This window comes from Juglans regia, chromosome 15 (genome assembly GCF_001411555.2).
Source record: "Juglans regia cultivar Chandler chromosome 15, Walnut 2.0, whole genome shotgun sequence".
Taxonomy (NCBI): domain Eukaryota; kingdom Viridiplantae; phylum Streptophyta; class Magnoliopsida; order Fagales; family Juglandaceae; genus Juglans; species Juglans regia.
In genome coordinates this window covers 883,819-901,477 of record NC_049915.1, presented here as the reverse complement: position 1 = coordinate 901,477, position 17,659 = coordinate 883,819, and the positions used below count along the sequence as shown (strand labels likewise).

The 17,659-nt window shown below is 35.2% G+C and overlaps 2 protein-coding genes and 1 long non-coding RNA gene across 4 annotated transcripts; 1 reads left to right on the top strand and 2 right to left on the bottom strand.

The window, feature by feature from the left end:
* Nucleotides 1–53: 53 nt before the first annotated feature.
* LOC108984237 (60S ribosomal protein L3-like) lies at nucleotides 54–2,996 on the top strand. The gene is made up of 6 exons (XM_018956127.2): nucleotides 54–139; nucleotides 753–844; nucleotides 952–1,062; nucleotides 1,542–1,846; nucleotides 1,941–2,350; nucleotides 2,496–2,996. Exons 2-6 carry the CDS (start codon nucleotides 760–762, stop codon nucleotides 2,752–2,754), a joined length of 1,170 nt encoding a protein of 389 aa, XP_018811672.1. The 5' UTR covers nucleotides 54–139; nucleotides 753–759; the 3' UTR covers nucleotides 2,755–2,996.
* A 4,718-nt stretch (nucleotides 2,997–7,714) lies between these two features.
* LOC108984239 (cold and drought-regulated protein CORA-like) lies at nucleotides 7,715–12,522 on the bottom strand. Of its 2 annotated transcripts, none has more exons than XM_018956132.2 (9): nucleotides 12,285–12,522; nucleotides 12,047–12,172; nucleotides 11,515–11,595; nucleotides 11,299–11,387; nucleotides 11,123–11,197; nucleotides 10,409–10,470; nucleotides 10,266–10,325; nucleotides 9,145–9,357; nucleotides 7,715–8,144 (listed from the first exon to the last, which is right to left on the bottom strand). In XM_018956132.2, the coding sequence occupies exons 2-9, from the start codon at nucleotides 12,167–12,169 to the stop codon at nucleotides 8,047–8,049; spliced, it is 801 nt and encodes a 266-aa protein (XP_018811677.1). In that variant the 5' UTR covers nucleotides 12,170–12,172; nucleotides 12,285–12,522; the 3' UTR covers nucleotides 7,715–8,046. The 2 variants fall into 2 exon arrangements, with proteins under 2 accessions (XP_018811677.1, XP_018811676.1); XM_018956131.2 differs by having other exon boundaries at nucleotides 12,313–12,522.
* A 2,885-nt stretch (nucleotides 12,523–15,407) lies between these two features.
* LOC118344716 lies at nucleotides 15,408–16,901 on the bottom strand. The gene is made up of 3 exons (XR_004798461.1): nucleotides 16,711–16,901; nucleotides 16,036–16,171; nucleotides 15,408–15,630 (listed from the first exon to the last, which is right to left on the bottom strand). It is a non-coding gene; the product is annotated as an uncharacterized LOC118344716 (long non-coding RNA).
* Between the last annotated feature and the right edge of the window lie 758 nt (nucleotides 16,902–17,659).

The following is a 17,659-nucleotide window of genomic DNA, read 5'->3' as shown; positions in this document are numbered from 1 at the left end:
TTTAGAAGTAGGGCTTCTTTATGATTATTAAAGCGCGCTGTGGGGGTCATTTTTGTAAATTGAATTATTATATAAACACAAGCTAGGGTTCTTTGCATATTCTGTTGCAAGAGCAGTCGCCGTAGGCCGAGAGACTCAGGTCTTCTCTCCCTCTCTCGTTCTTCTCTACAACTTTCACTCTTTTGGTTTGGTTTGGTTGCTGAGAAACTGGAGAAAATGAAAAGAAAATGATCCTATCTTAGATTCAGAATTTATGCTTTGTGCTTCTTTAACGTTGATTTCACCAGTAACTAAGCAGAGTGTTGTGGTTATAATTTTCTCAATCCGCGTATTAGATTTGTATTATCGTTACAGCTTTAGCTCTCGTCTGATGTTATATATTTATCTGTTGCTAGCGCCTACTGTTGATGTTTTCAACGTTACAACGTACTTAATCTGACAAATATATTGTGTTTGATATCTTAGCTTCTTCTGTTAAATTGGTTTCTAGATAAATCTTTTTAGAGCCTATATATTGTTCAGAATGCTTCTTGTCAAATACATTTTATATAGTTACATTAATTTTGTGCCATCTTGAAATTTTAAGGTCTATCTATCATAGCTAGCACATGCAACAAGGATAATTCATGCCATTGAACAGTAGCTAAAATGAAACCTGCCAGTCTGAATTCATGATTTTTCACCTAATTTTTGTGCAAGTTCAGGAATTTACTTTGGTTAGTGATTTTGGTTTGATGTTTGCTTTGGTTTAGGGGGAGAATGTCTCACAGGAAGTTTGAGCACCCTAGGCATGGATCCCTTGGATTTCTTCCAAGGAAGCGAGCTGCTCGTCACAGGGGAAAGGGTATTTAATTAATTATGCAGTGCTTCCTGAAAAGAAAAAAGCTTGTTTCGATTTGCAAGTTATGTTTTCTTAATATAACGATTATTGGTGACTTTGTACCTTTTCAGTGAAGGCTTTTCCTAAGGACGACCCAAACAAACCTTGCAGGCTTACTGCCTTTTTGGGCTACAAGGCTGGGATGACCCACATTGTCAGGGAGGTCGAAAAACCTGGATCAAGTGAGTTATTTTCTTAGTCATTTGTATTTCAAGCATCGCACTGCTGAATTAGTGAAACATTTTTTGTTTTATTTGCTGATTGATTTAAAGATATCTTGAATTCATAACCTTTGGTTTATATTTAATAAAGGAAGGAAACGGAAGAACGAAAACAGATTATTGCTTTATATGATGCCGTAGTTTTGAGAGTTTGTGGTAATTAGATAACCCAAAGTATACAAATTTTGGTTTTTAATTATTTTTGCTTGTTTTTTTTATTGAGGTTTCATTCTATATTCAGATTTTTTCTTGTACAATTTTGTAACTCTATTTTTTACTTTCGTGTTAACCACCTGTTCTTGCTTCATTAATTCAATTTTTTTATGTAATCGCTGTAATTGATGAGAAATTTCTTATTTGATACCTTTTGCTATGGAGTTTTTGTGGATTGCAACTTTAGTTTGGGTTCTTGATCTGATATTGTTTATTTATTTTTTTAGAACTTCACAAGAAGGAGACATGTGAGGCTGTTACCGTTGTTGAGACTCCTCCAATGGTTGTTGTTGGTGTTGTGGGCTATGTGAGGACACCACGTGGCCTTCGCACATTGAACACTGTTTGGGCTCAGCATTTGAGTGAAGAGGTGAAGAGGAGGTTCTACAAGAATTGGTGCAAGTCCAAGAAGAAGGCTTTCACAAAATATTCAAAGCAATATGAATCTGAAGAAGGGAAGAAAAATATCCAAGCACAGCTGGAGAAAATGAAAAAATATGCAACTGTTATTCGAGTTTTGGCTCACACCCAGGTTCCAACTCCTGATTGATCAAATTGTAAGTATTGTAAATATTTGTCTCTATATAATGGTTCCTGAACGAGTGCTTCTGGATGATCTGCCACAGATTAGGAAAATGAAGGGATTAAAGCAGAAGAAAGCACACCTGATGGAGATTCAGGTCAACGGTGGAACCGTGGCTCAAAAAGTGGACTATGCATACAACTTCTTTGAGAAGCAAATCCCTGTGGATGCTGTTTTCCAGAAGGATGAGATGATTGATATCATTGGTGTGACTAAGGGTAAAGGTTATGAAGGTGTTGTGACTCGTTGGGGTGTCACCCGCCTTCCCCGTAAGACTCACAGGGGTCTTAGGAAGGTCGCATGTATTGGTGCCTGGCATCCTGCCAGAGTATCATTCACAGTTGCTAGGGCCGGGCAAAATGGATACCACCACCGCACTGAGATGAACAAGAAGATCTACAAACTTGGCAAGTCTGGGCTGGAGTCACATGCTGCGGTCACTGAGTTTGACAGGTTAATTGCTTCATTTACTTACAAGTTCTTCAGAAAATAAAAAGATTGTTGTGAATGTCTTGTGTTTGTGGTGAGAACATTTTAGCCTCTAAACTCAACTGTATTATTTGATCATCTACTTATGGGCTGTGTTTTGATGGATTAGGACGGAGAAAGACATTACTCCAATGGGTGGCTTCCCTCACTATGGTATAGTGAAGGATGATTATATTATGATCAAGGGATGCTGTGTTGGACCTAAGAAGAGGGTTGTTACACTTCGCCAGTCTCTGCTCAAGCAGACATCGCGACTTGCTCTTGAGGAGATTAAGCTCAAGTTCATTGACACCTCCTCAAAGTTTGGGCATGGCCGCTTCCAGACAACGCAAGAGAAAGAGAAGTTCTATGGACGGGTCAAGGCATAATTTGCCAATTGGCTATTCGGTTTTTATGCCATTTTGCTTCTTATTTATGTGGTTTGACATGAGGGTTTTGAACAGTTTTTTGTCAGTTTTGTTTTGACGAGGATGTATTTTGTCAGAGTTTTGATTTGATGATTGGGAAACATATTAAGACAATATCTCGGTTTTCTTCTCTGGTTTTGCTCTTAATTAGAGGCTCCCATTGTCTCTACTCAACTGAAGTGGGAATTGGGATATTTATGATAGGAAATATTTTTCTTTTTCTTTTTCTTTTGAGAAAATCGTCAGACTTATGGGTCACACGATGAACAGTTTCCTTTACATCAGCTTGGTTTTAAGATAAAGAAAATGCTTCGTATCCACGGGTCCACCTCCGAAAGATAAAATATGCTCCAAACTTCACCTCTCTCATACATAGCACTGTTCGTCCGGTTTGGGTTTTTTCTCGGCCCGGTCCGGAAGCCAGAAAACCAAATTCCGATTTCTGGTTTTGGCCCGGATCAAAAGGGATCCAAAATCCTCATTATAAAATCCGGACCAACACGATCCAGGTACAGGTTAGGTACCCGAGTATCGGGTGGAACCGGGTTTCGGCCCGGATCAAAACAGATCCGAAATCCTCATTATAAAATCCGGACCAACACGGTCCAGGTACGGGTTAGGTACCCGGGTACCGGGTTTAAACTTGGTACCCGGGTCATTTAAAAGAAAAATCCCGTATCGATAAGCCTCCCCTCGTCTACTTCGACTCTTCGACCCACTTCTCTCTCTCTCTCTCTCTCTCTCTCTCTCTCTAGTCTCACGCTCTCACTCGATAGATGCAGAAACCCTAGCCGCAGCCATCGTGTCACTGCATCTCTTTCGCCACCGTCGTCGACCTTTGCTCTAGGTCGTTATTCTGGTAAACCCCCCCTGCGACTACTTCGACTCACTTTTCTCTCTCTCTCTAGTCTCTCACTCTCGTTGCGCTGAGGTAGATGCAGAAACCCTAGCCGCCGCCATCGAGTCGCAGCATCTCCTTCGCCGTCGCCGTCGACCTTTGCTCTAGTTCGTTATTCTGGTAAACCTCCCTGCGACTACTTCGACTCACTTCTCTCTCTCGCTCTCTCTCTCTCTCTCTCTCTCTCTCCTCTGTCTCTAGTCTCTCGCCGCAACTGTTTGCCGTTAAGAATGTTTGGAAACTTGTTTTTTTTTTTTTAAATCTGTATTGGGTATCGACTGTTTATGGATTCATTGATTCTCAATTTTAAGGAGTCTGTTTGGTTGTTGGGAAAGTTGAAAGAAAAATGCCCAAATTTTCTGTTTGGTTGTCAGGAAAGTTGAAGGAAAAATGCCCAAATAACCGTGGAATGAAAAAAAAAAAAAAATTTCTCGGGTTCAACCCGGAACCCGGATTTCTAGGTTTTAAAAATCTGGGTCCATCCGAGTTTCGGATCGGATCTGATCCGGAATAACCTGGTCCAGATTTCGGCCTGGATTTGAAATCCAAGTTCCAGGTTGGAACCCGGATGAACACCCCTAATCATACAAATAACTTAATAATGTGGAATTTTCTCGTTGTTGAGCAGATGGGCAGCAAGGCAACAACTCGTGTGCGTCGAGCAGTGGCGTTGGTGGAGGGAGGGCATCGCGGGATTTGGGTGATGAGTGGTCCCCATAAGCATCTCTCTCTTGTTTGAAATGGACTGTGGAGGAAAAAGGCTGGGATGCTAGTTTCAACAATGAGAAAAAAAAAAATACATCCACGTAAAGGGTGCAACGGCTAATGCAATACAGCGGCTACTCTATAGTACTTCTCAAAAAAAAAAATACATTCACGTAAAGGGTGCAACGGCTAATGCAATACAGCAGCTACTCTATAGTACTTCTCAAAAAAAAAAAATACATCCACGTAAGGTGCGCAACGGTTGATGCGCTACAGTGATTACTCTATAATACTTCTCTAAGATAAATTTAAGCCTGTCCCATGAGGGATTATAATTATAAAGAGAAATGTCGCTACATAAATTTCATAAAAAAGTACATTCGATATTTTATATTGTAAAACTATTTTTATTATGCCCAGTAATTGGCCTTTCCTTTTTCTTTTTTTTCTTTTTTTTTTTCTTTTTCCCTCCCTCACATTTCTCCCCTTCCTCGTGGTATCCCTCCCATTTCCCTCACCCAGATCTCTCTCACTCCGCGTTTCCCCTGCCTAGTGAAACTCATTCTCCGTCTCCATCTCCCCTCCCTCACGTCTCCATCTTCGTCTCCCCTACCTAGTGAACCCATCTCCCCTGCCCGCTAATCACTACCCAATTCTTCTCCAAGTAAGATGCCGATGCCCTTTTTTTTTTCTTTTTTCTAGCTTTGGTTGTTCTGGAATTTTTTGCCAAGCTCAGTTTTGAGTTTTGTTGTACCAATTTGAGACTCATTGTTAGGTTTTTTTTTTTTTTTTACTCAGTTTCGAGTTTTGTTGAGTTTTGGACCTTTTTTTGTTTACTCAATTTCTGGCTTTGGTGTTTGTGGCTTTGTTTCGGTTAAGGCAAGAAAAGTGAGGCTCTTTTAGGAAGTTGAAGGATTAAATGAGGTGAATTAGGAAAGTTGGTCTTTTAAGTGTTTGTGGGTTCGGCTATGGTAGTTGATCATAGTGGTTGGTGATTTTCTGAGCACCAAGTGCTTGACAAAATGCCACAAAAAAAAGAACAAAGTGATTTTCTAAAATGTAGTTGGTCATTGTAGTGATTTTCTAAAATGTAGTTGGTCATTGTAGTGATTTTTCGAGCACCAAATGCTCGACAAAATTCCACAAAAATTTTGGTCTTTGCAAATTAAAGACAAAAACTATCCGATTAAGAACTACATAATGAAATGTAATTGTTCATCACAATAGGAGTTTTTTTTTAAGCACCATTGCTTCATGTTTGACTACTAATATATTACAACATAAAAAGTTTTATTTTAATATATTTGTTTCACATGTTGTATCTTTGTAGACAATTAAAATGTTGCAATGAATGCCGACATAAAATATTCAAATAATGAGTTTGAAGAGGTAGAAATTGATAAGGAGATTGGAGGTTATGAAACTATTGGAGAACCAACGGTTGGAATGCAATTTTCATCCCTAGAAGAAGTGCATGCTTACTATATAAAGTATAGTAAGAAGAAGGGGTTTGCAGTATCCAAAATGAATTCTAGTAAGGATGACAATGGGACGGTAAAATGGTTTTATTTGGCATGTGAGCGAGGACACACATCAAATAGTAGGGCTGCCAATGTTATGAAACCAAGACAAATATTAAAAATGAGGTGTAAGGCTAGGATTAATGCAGTATTCAATGATAAAGGTGGATATATTATATCTAAGGTGATATTGGATCACACACACGGTTGTAGTCCAGGAAAGTCAAGATATTTCAGATGCTTTAAGAATGTTGATGTTCGTGTCGCTAAAAGACTTAAAATAAATGATGAGGCAAGAATAAAGTTGTCTAAAAATTTCAAGTCTGTGGTTGTTGAGGCGGGTGGTTATGAGAATGTAACATTCGAGGATAATGAGTGTCGAAACTACATTGACAATGCACGACGACTTCGCCTCAGGGTTGGAGGCGGTGTAACTATTTCGAAAATATGTAAAAAGAAATCCGGAGTTTTATTATAAGATAGACGTTGACAATGAGATGTGGTTAAAGAATGTGTTTTGGGCAGACACCTGAAGTAGAGTTGTGTATGAATCATTCGAGGATGTGATTACATTTGATACAACATATCTGTCTAATGCGTATAAAATGCATTTTGCACCGTTTGTGGGTGTGAGCCACCATGGGTAGTCAATCGGATGCGGATTGATATCCAGTGAGGACGCAGATACATTCAAGTGGTTATTTCAGTCATGGTTGCAGTGTATAAATAACCAACCGCCAAATATAATCATCACAGACCAAGACAAAGCCATGAAAATTACAATCTCGAGGGTGTTTCTAACTTCTAGGCATCGATTCTGCTTGTGACATATAATGAAAAAACTTCCTGAAAAGTTTGGATCACAATGTCCATATGGAAAAATCAAAAGTACTATACATACGTGCGTTTATGACTCTTTTAGTCAGCATTTGTTTGAGGAACATTAGTGTTGTATGCTCGATACATATGATTTGCATGAGGATGCATGGTTGGTATCACTGTATAGCGATCGTCATTTTTGGGTCCCGGCCTATGTTAAGATATACATTCTGGGCAAGAATGTCAACTACACAAGAGAATGAAGACGGAGATGAGTTCACTAGGCAGGAGAGATGGAGACGAAGACACGAGAGAGGGGAGATGGAGACGAAGATAGAGACGTGGGGGAGATGGAGACAGAGATTGAGTTTCACAGGGTAGGGGAGACGGGGAGTGAGAGAGATCTAGATGAAGGAAATGAGAGGGATAACACGGGGCAAGGGAGAAATGTGAGAGAGGGAAAAAGAAATAAATAAAAATAAAACAGAAAGGCCAACTGGCCTTCCCATGTCAGATGGGAAAAAGCAAACAGAAGCTCAAATCGGGCTACCTAGCATTTTCCAAGATACAAATAATAGGTATGAGTGAATCAATTATATCAAGCAATGCTACATCCTCGAACTGGTCCGAAGAACAAAAAAAAAAAAAATTATTTTATTTTTTTTCATTCATTTTGGTTATATTCTTAAATTTTTTTTTAAAAAAAAAATCACATCACTTAAAAAATACTTCCTTAATTATTAAGTAAAAATAAAAATAAAAATAAAAATTTAGCGGAACCCAATTGAGACCCAAATCTGGGGTGACTAGCATTTTTCATTCAAATCCCTAATAAAGTGGAACCATAATTCATTCAAGTATTGTTACATATTGCATAAAACTTTAGTTCATATTGAATAATAACATTCGTGTATCTCCCAGGCAAGACGACGCTGATCTAGATAAAAGGAACGTAACTCCAATGCTCAAAACACCGAAGTAGAATGGCAATACACTAAAGATCCATTAGATGCACTTCAAGGAAACAAAAAAACGTAATGATGGGAAATTAAATAATGCACTGCCCTATTATTATCTAAACCATTAAGGTGTAAAAACTTGGCAAACGTTCTGTCAGCAATTAAACAATAATTAGCCTACCTTACGGTTTTATCAAACCCTATGGCCTTTATCCTATTTCAAACTACAAAAACATGCCTACCAAACTTGTGGCAGCTCGCTATGGCTAAACATGCCTAGATATTAATTAGTGAAATCGGCAGAGCAGGCATCCAGAACTTTCAGCAACCTAAACCGGATTTTATACCGTGTCTAGGGCTCAGACAGCTGCTGGACTGGACCATCTGATCTGAAACCCCGACCACGTCCACGGCCCCTGCCACGTCCACGTCCACGTCCACGCCCGCGTCCTGCAATAATCAAAACCGTTTGATTCTTAGAAACATGAATCTGAATTCCATGAGTAAAACAATGAGAACTCATGATACACAGACAAAAAACCAAATACAAAATAATAACCATAACCTACAAGAACTCCAAAACCCTATCCTATATCCTTCCAGATTTCGTAATATGTAAAAGAATAAATATAGATAGAAACCACTATTGGGAGCATCCATTTTGCACACATAATGTGGCATTATCTAGACCACACATCTCCCCAAGTGAGTGTTGAGAACAATTAACTAGAAGTAGCCACGCAGTGAGTGCAAAGTGTGCACTGCTATAATGGCTTATCTCTAGCATTACTCATTTGATAGGGGTATTTTGACTACATTTTATTTAATATTTCTTAAAAAATTAAAAAGAACATTTTTTCAATTTTCAAATTTTTATCTTTCTGAAAAAAAAATATTCATCCTTTTTATTGAACTTTTGTTTTAAAAATTTTATTTTTCAATTTTTATGTTCTTTTACTTTTTTATATATATATATATATATTTTTTTATCTTTTTCATTTGTATACTGCATTTTTTTTTTTTTTTGTTCTTTCTGACTTTTTGAATATTTGATTTTGTTTATGTCAACTTTTGTATTTTGGTAATTTGGAGGTGATTGCCAAATTGAAAGCTAAGAGTGATTGTCAAGTTGATAGTTGGGGGTCACTGCAAATTAGGTTGTAGTTTGAGGGGGACTGTGTATTTTCCTATATTATAAAAGCTAATCACGTCAAACCTACTCGACTTATTACAGATATAACTTACAAACATTGCACACCGACCCATCTGGTACCAAAGATATAGAAAGCCTCAAAACATGGAAAGACATTAGATATGTAAAGAAAGGGCTTTTCCATGCAAAGGTCAACACCTGTGGCACTTGAGAAGCAATAAAACTTTGGAAACCGATATTTTACTCAAATGGTATTCAATAACTTCAATAAATAATGAAAAAAAAAAAAACCCTTACCGCGGCCTTGAGGAGGAGTCATCCCTCCCCCATAGTTATTCCCAAAGTTATTATAACCACCGAATTCCTGCTGAATACTCCCACCACCATACCCCCTTCCACGCCCACGGTAGCCACGGCTTCTTCCATGACCCCGGCCTCTGCCTCCATAACCTCTCCCACCATCCAAGCCATCATCACCATTGTACTCCACAACTCCATTGTTGTAACTCCCTGTACATAAATAAATCATGTGTTGCCTCACACAATCAGAAAAATGATAAAAGTATGATGCAAGTCATACAATTCCAAGAAGAAAAAACTCCAGCATGAAGAAAAAAACATAAAATAGAGCCAATAGTGAAGTCATTATCTGCTTCAACACACGACTATACATGAAGAGTCATGAGAGTTGTTGAATTGAATGCCTATGATGGCATGTATATGTGCATGGCATTCTTTGGATTTTTTGGATTCTTCACATTTTTTTCTCTGTTTTAGAATGATAATTTAATACCAAGCCTGTGTACTTCAGCTACCCCTCTTTGTTTTCCAAAACAAATTATGTAATTATGAAAAAAGAATTTTCTACCCACTGGTACTGAAAGATCCATGTGGATACATAATATATTTATATGATTCCAAAAGAAATGTAGGTGTACTTGATCTTAATTCCATTGAATCTGGCCATTATTGGATTGGTATTGCACGGTACCAAACAACCCCTCCAACATTTTGACTGAGAATCTCAAATTCATGACATACGAATGGGTACAGTGGCCTGCAACTTTCTTTTTTATAGGTGTGGCCTGCAACTTAAAAACTATCAACACAGCATGAAATCACACAGGATGACTAACAGTGGTTACTACCTCAGTAACATGTTAGTGGCACAAGGTCCCAGAATGGCTGACACTATATCAGAATCAAAACAACCAATTACCCTGCCACTAAAATCTCTCCCAATCATCCACTACCACACGCATGCAAGGTTGACATGATATAAAGTTCTCAAGGAGGATTCAGAACTCAAACCAGAAAATCCCTACAACCAGCTAAAATTCAAGTTAAAAAAAATACTAACAAAGAAAAAGGAAAATAAAATATTGTATTCAAGCATTGTTACAAAGTGGAATATTTACCTCTTCCTCTGCCCCTTCCTCGACCACCACGTCCTCTACCACGCATGCTGGGAGAGCCCTCTAATTCCACAAGAACAAATTAATATTCATTAATATGTTTTTAATAGATAGAAATACCCAAAAAAAAAAAGTTATTACTTTACCTCCTTCGTAATCATATTCAGTCCAAGGCTTCACTTGATCAGCTGGAATAGGCTGTTGGTACCTGCAGGATAGAACACATTTTTAATGACAACTTGAAGGGAAAAGGAGATGAATACACCAAAAACAAATCCTGCATAGATCAGTTACTCTTCTAAATAGCATAATGTCAAGTATTGATATCAACCAAACAAATTTTTTTTTTTTTTTTGCAAGTATCGAACAAACAAAAATATAAAAACACAGACACAATATAAAAACCCATACTACGTCATGTTCAAACGATCAACTTTCTTTTAAAGTCCATGAAAGCGTGAATGATGGCAAGATGATTAATAGATGGAAGTGTGTCCATAATTTTCTATTTTTCATAACATACAGTTGGGCCAATATATAAATGGAGAACATAAGAGAAAGAATAGCATAAAAAGAATGAGAAGATATCCGTGGAAAAAAAATGATTGTGATATCCACATATATGATAAAAATATTTTTTTAATGAGAAAATATATATTATAAATATTTACAACACAAAATCATAACCGTCCTGAAAATACATGGAAGTTTATATGTCATTCCACAACCTGGAGATAGTCCAATTAATCATTACTTTTAACAAGGAAATGCCTATACAGCAACCACATATATTCTCATAAAAACTATGAAACAAAGAACAACAGCTGTCCATCTATCTGACAAAAGAAGAGGAGAGATACCCCGTGGAGGATGTATCTAGTTCCTTCTTGGACAAAGTAATCGTTATAACTGATACATGGCGGGTAGTTTCCAGGCTGCATCAATGAGGGAAAAAACATCTCAATAGGGATTAAAATGTTTTTTCCTGATAAGGAATAAAATTAATCGTAGACAGGAGAGCATTTTATTTTCTTACGGAAGAAGTCCCTCTTCTAGCGGCTCCCACGTGTCAGTTATATCGGTAGAACCAATTGATGTGTTCTGATGAAGGCCAACGATCCTTCTCTGGAAAATAAAACAAATTTTGGCTGGTTCATAAAACACATTGCAAGCAGGAACGTAAAGAAATATGTATAATGATAAAACTAGTAAACAAATTAAACAGGGGAAGAGATTTATACTAGTGAATTACCTTAATCAATTCAGCAATCATCACAGTCTTGTTTATAGCTCTGCCCATGGCTTTAAGAGCAATTTCATTTGATCCTTTCTCCTAAATAAGAAATGGAACACGATAGAGGGTAAGATAAAGAAGTTAAAGCATGAACATAACTACTATAAACGCGAGAGAAAAAATAATAATTTTAATATTGAAAGAGTCGTTTTTTTTTTTTTTTACAAACTAGTTACAACCGTGGAAGGCATAAATGGTATGATCAACAAATCTTTAATGAAACAGGACTTTCTTTTCCAGGTAATGCCAATAAACACGAACAAGAAGCTAACACAACCAGTTTAATTCAGAAAATAAAACAACATAATCAGAAAAGGCATCAGATATTCATAAGAATAGACGTGAAAACACGCCAAAATAATAAGCACACATCTATAAACATACAGATGTCATAATGCCCAGCCGTCTCACGTAAGCATAAGTGTGTGCATAATGATAAACGAACAAGCAACTTACATATACAGAGAAGTAGGGGGGAGAGTATTAGAACCTGGAGCAAAGTGGTGGCATAGGTAATGTAGTTCCTCATCCTCCCCTGAGTAGTAATGCGAATCTCATTCTCGTTAATCGGCGTCTCCGGCCTCGGCTTCTCCACCCTCTGGTACCGATCCATTCGCTATAAACCACAACAAAATCCACCGAAATATCCTCAGTTTTGTAAAACCAAACGCAGATCCAAATCAAACACAGAAAACCGAAAAAAAAAAGGCACCACAAAAGAACAAAACCTTAGGTTAGGATTAGGGTTTGAGATACCGTTAAGTTGTTCAACGAAGAAAGTGTATCCGAAATCGGGAAACCCGCTCGACGAAGCGAGAGAGAGAGAGAGAGAGGGAGGGAGAGGGGCCCTTGATCTGAATTGAATTTGTGCTCGCGTGGAGCTCACTGCACAATGCCTGCTCTTTATTATAAGGAGTTATGAAACCCTAGCGGCTAGAGATATTGTAGACAGAGAAGTGAGAGAGTGAAGGAGACGGCCGTGTTAAACTGCCTCTGAGAGATTTGGCTGATGACGTGGCTGAGGACATGCCTGTACTTTCTATGTTGTCGGCCCCTGGTAAGGCAATTCTAGGACTGTTCTATTTATTATTTTGTTTTCTTTTCAAAGACATCTGATATTAATAAGAATAATTATGCTATCTACTTCTCAGCTTATTTTCATCGCAATCTAGAATAAATTTTATTATCTATCGAAATTAATATTTTTTTATTTTTTAAAATAAGAATTTTACTAATTCATAAATAATATAAACAGAAATATTTTGGATCCTGAATTTTCACCGCAATCTATAATAAATTTTATTATCTATCGAAATTAATAATTTTTTATTTTTTAAAATAAGAATTTTACTAATTAGTAAATAATATAAACAGAAATACTTTGGATTCCGAATTTGGGATCTAAAAAGTACCTGAATTTTTGTTTTTTACTCAGTGATGAAGTAAGTATTTTTTAATGATGTTGTAAATTTTTTATTTTTTAAAAAAATATTTATGATGATTAAAAAAATACATAAAAAAATAAAAATAAAAATAAAAAATAAAATCAACTATTCGGTGAACTATTTTAGATTACTTTTTCGATAGCCCTAGCAGAACTCTAATATAATTAAGTAACAAAACAGACATGACTCTTAAAGAGAGTTGTATGAATAATTATAAAAAAAAAATTGCATTTCATATAAACAAAGTTTGCAGTCATAATGTGTATACACTATATGTACTTCTTTTAAAAAAATTACGGTAGCCACAATGAGATTTTATGAAAGTAAATTTATAAACTGACATAATTTAATATGCTATTTTAGATTATAAAACTACTTTATTATAAAATAGAATTAATGTATCATATGAAGTCATATTAATTTATGAGTTTACACTACCAAACAAAAAAATGGGTGAACTTATGATAAAATATAGGAAAGTATTAAATGTATTTAAAAAAAATTTACAAAAAATTTACTTATTCACATGTTAGTTATGGATATGTTGAAAATCATGAAATTTTGAATTTTAAAAGAAAACTAACAAAATAAATTTTATAAATAAAAATATAAGTAAAATTATAAGTACATGTAGTACTATTTTAAAATATAAAATATGAAAATGCTATTAAAGTCCTCAAAAAATAGAGCAGGTCCTTTAAATGCAGAAAACATTGTTTTTTAATCCAACGTGTATGCCCATAAACAAAACACCCCATCCATGATCCATGTTAAGCTAAAAAAAGATAAAATCAAATCTATTACATGAACGGTACAAATATTTACATTAACCATTAAATTATTGGGCACCAAAAACTATGTTAGCTAAATAAGGGTGAAAATTAATACAAGAGCAAGATGTGTTGGTTAGTAGAATTTTTAAAGAAAAATATTTTAAAACCTACCAGTTCTTGGAGGCAAGTTTGGGACAATTTCCATTGTTTAGCTGGAGAAGCATATGATCAACACAGACACTATTAAATGAAGGTTTAGTGCATGTTTGAGATTACGGTGGAAAATATTACTTTTAGCTTAAGGCTTATAACTTAGAACTTAATGTAATAAGCTCTGCTATTAAAAAATTATTTACTTTTTGGGATCCTTATGTCTAAAGCACTTTCAAATATATTAGATTTGTTTGGAATCAAATTAAAAAAATACTTTTTGAGGTAAAAATGACATAAAAGGATATATCCTTGATAGAAATCAAATATTATAATAAAATAACAACGAAAATAGTCTAATAGGTTCTTCAGTATTTATAATGAAAAAAAATCTCTTCAATGATGCATAAGTGAAAGAGCAATATAATCACGCTCAATATTCATAACATTTTCACTGGATATTTTTTATTGTTGCATGCTCGAGTAATTTTTTGCTTCTTCGTCCTCCATGCTTCCAAGAGGTAGATAATCCTCGTCGTCATCGTATGGCTTGAACTTAATATCCTTCAATGCATGAGTTTTAATAAAATTATGAATAGCCATAGACGCCACGGCAATTTTAACTTGCTTATCATAAGGAAAATTTGGCATATGATCTAATATCTTCCAAACTCCAAATGTTCTCTCAATAGTGCATCTGAGTGACGAATGTGCATGATTAAATATTTCACGTATACCCCTTGGTTGAGGACCACGACGAAAGTCTGGTAGATGATATCGTTCCCTTTTATATATGGCCCCATGTATCTGTTCATATGAGGATATCCAACATCTACCAAGTAATATTTACCTGCATACAATTTAGGATAATAAATCAAAAGTAATACAAAAATCATTTAAAGTTCATTAAGGTCATTCTTATTAAATTTAAACCTCTAGGTGGATGTGGAAAGTGCAATTCCTCCTTCCGAATAACTTCTATAAAAATACATGTGTCATGTGCTTTACCTTCCCATCCAACCCAAACAAAAGTGAAACGCATATGAAAATCACAAACAACCATCATATTCTGAGTTTTCTACCAATAAATGGAATTTGTTTTGTTGGAGAAATAGTAACTGACACATGGGTTCCATCAATAGCTCCAATACAATCTTTAAAGTATGGCCAATATCGCTCATCTTCGCGGATTTTTTTTGGAACATCCTTAAATTCCCTATCGGTGGGGCTAATAATGTCGACCGCCATTCGTGAAACGGCCATTAATACGCTATTAAAATGCCTACTAATAGTCTCTCCCGAATGTTGAAATATTTATTGCGCCATTCTATTCCCGAACCCATGACCTAATGTAATCAAGAAAATTCCTACCATTTCTTCCATAGTTATGTTTCGAGTACCAGTTAAGTTATATCTTTCATTCAACTCTTTGCACAAAGTATGAAATACATATTTTTTCATCATAAATTGTTGATGACATCTATCATGATAACCATTTAGAATCTCCATAACAAACTTATGACCTATATGCGGCGAGGTCCTACAAGGTTCCTTTACAATATATATTGTGTAATATTTAGAAGCCACCAGCAATTGTAAATTTGTAATGCTATTACAAAGTCAGTATCATTCTCTTTTTCTTCTTCTTTGCCATTATCAGCATCACTTGTGTAATCTTCAGTATCGTGACCATTATTCTCCAACGTCTATAAAAAGATAAAAATATAAAAAAATAATAATAATAAAGATGCAATGCTTAAGAACAAGCATCACTAAAAAAATGTTGTCAAAATTCACCCAAAAAATATAATAAAAAAAATTAAGTCTCAACAACCTCTAAAATAGTTCATTACAAATCATTCGGAAAAGAAAGTAATAATGAATCCCCAAAATGACATCACAATAGTAAATATTGACTTCGTTTATTCTTCATTCGTTTAATAAAAAAGAGGAGTTCATCTTCTCAATACAAAAAAGAAATATTCTCAACACAAAATAAACATCTTTTCAACACAAATAAACGATATATTATCAACAAAAAACAGAAAATATTAATACAAGTCTTCTAAAAAATAATAAATAAATGACAAATAATATCAATTACAGCATACCTAAAGTCCAGCTAACCCTTCCAATGATGATGCCCACTGTGAATGGAAGATTGGAACTCAACTTTCACAAATAGCAGTACCACCAAATGCATTCACACTCCACACCATACACATTGAGAAGCAGAGGGGAAGTGACCTGTGGGTGTTATATATATAGAGTACGAGGAGAGAGAGTTTCAGTAGGATGGAAATTGATGAGAATCAATCTGGTAGTTCTGGACGTCCCTAGGGAGGTTGTATATAGAGTGATAAGTGCATGTTGTAGAAATCAAATATGAAAAGGATAGATACTACAAAATCAGATTAATGGGAGACTTTTTCCTGTGTTGCTGAGTGAAGGAATATAGAAATCAATCTTCAAACAAGATAAGACTTTCTTACTATCGGGTCCCTCGTAATCGAAGGTGAATTTCTCGAAGGTATTATAATAGGTTCTCGCTGGACTCTCTCTCTCTCTCGGTCAGACCCAGTTTGGAACACGAGTTTGCATTAGAAAATTTGAAGGAAGAAATGAAAAAAAAAAAAAAAAAATCACAAAACATCGGTTAGATATTACCATGCTTTCAAAACACCAAAGGAAGAGAAGATCCTTAAAATGCTACATGAATATACTCGTGTATCCAGTGAAAGAACATAAAAGACCGATAAAATCACCAAATATTAATGAGAAATTACCATGCTTCCAGAAGTTAGAACACCAAAAGGAACATCTCCTTAACACGTACTTCAAAGAATAGAAGGTAGGTCCGTGAGTTTCCTTCTGGATGGGTAGATTCATTTGGATTTTCAATCCAGAGCGGGGTAGACTTTTCCTGGATTATACGCTTTCCCACAGAGCTATTTCCTCTCATCTGGAAACACCTACGGAGGAGAGAGCAACGAGAGTGAGAGTGAGAGTGAGAGTTGCGAGTTTCGAGGAATTTCAAAGGTTAAAATATGTAATTACTAAAAATTATAGAAACATTTTAGTCTTTTAACTATTTAAAAGCTATTTTAAAGAAAAAATTACGTGTTTAGTAAATTTACAAAAAGTGCTTTAATCATATAAAAAAGTTAAAAGTCTACTATTTTAAAAAGCACAAAATTAAAACTTTTATAGTAAAGCTCCTGCAGATAGCTATATGTTTTTAAAAAGTTAATATAATTAATTTTAAAAGTACTTTAAATTCATGATTATCAAATAATAAATAACTTTTAAACTATAGAATTTATTATTTAAATTATAAGTTATAAATCTTAATGTTATAAAATATATTTTCCATCATAATCTTAAACATGCAAGAAAAGTACATTGATAAAAAAGCGTCTAAATGATATTTTTCCTTCGATGTAATTTCTAACTTTTTAGACTTAATAAGTACTTTTATATAGACTACCCAAACAATCATTATTTATTATTAAAGTGATTTTGATGCTATTTAAGAACTTTTCAGACCTCCCACAACAACTCCAAATGTAAGAGTGGGGCGGCATAATAGCCCCACTCATACATATATATATATATATATAATGTTAAAAACAATTTTAGGATATGTAAGATTTGTACACTCCGTTTAAAAAAATAAAATTAATTATTAAAAAATATTTTTTTTATATGAATTAAATATTTATCCACTTTTTAAAA

Bases quoted from the DNA above. Each gene is read 5' to 3' on its own strand.
- LOC108984237 (XM_018956127.2), top strand. From the start codon at position 760: ATGTCTCACAGGAAGTTTGAGCACCCTAGGCATGGATCCCTTGGATTT. The intron at 845-951 runs GTATTTAATTAA...GTACCTTTTCAG, and splicing joins TGCTCGTCACAGGGGAAAGG to TGAAGGCTTTTCCTAAGGAC. The intron at 1,847-1,940 runs GTTCCAACTCCT...GATCTGCCACAG, and splicing joins GAGTTTTGGCTCACACCCAG to ATTAGGAAAATGAAGGGATT.
- LOC108984239 (XM_018956132.2), bottom strand. From the start codon at position 12,169: ATGGATCGGTACCAGAGGGTGGAGAAGCCGAGGCCGGAGACGCCGATT. The intron at 11,596-12,046 runs GTTCTAATACTC...TTTCTTATTTAG, and splicing joins ATGCCACCACTTTGCTCCAG to GAGAAAGGATCAAATGAAAT. The intron at 10,326-10,408 runs GTAAAGTAATAA...TTGTGGAATTAG, and splicing joins TGAATATGATTACGAAGGAG to AGGGCTCTCCCAGCATGCGT.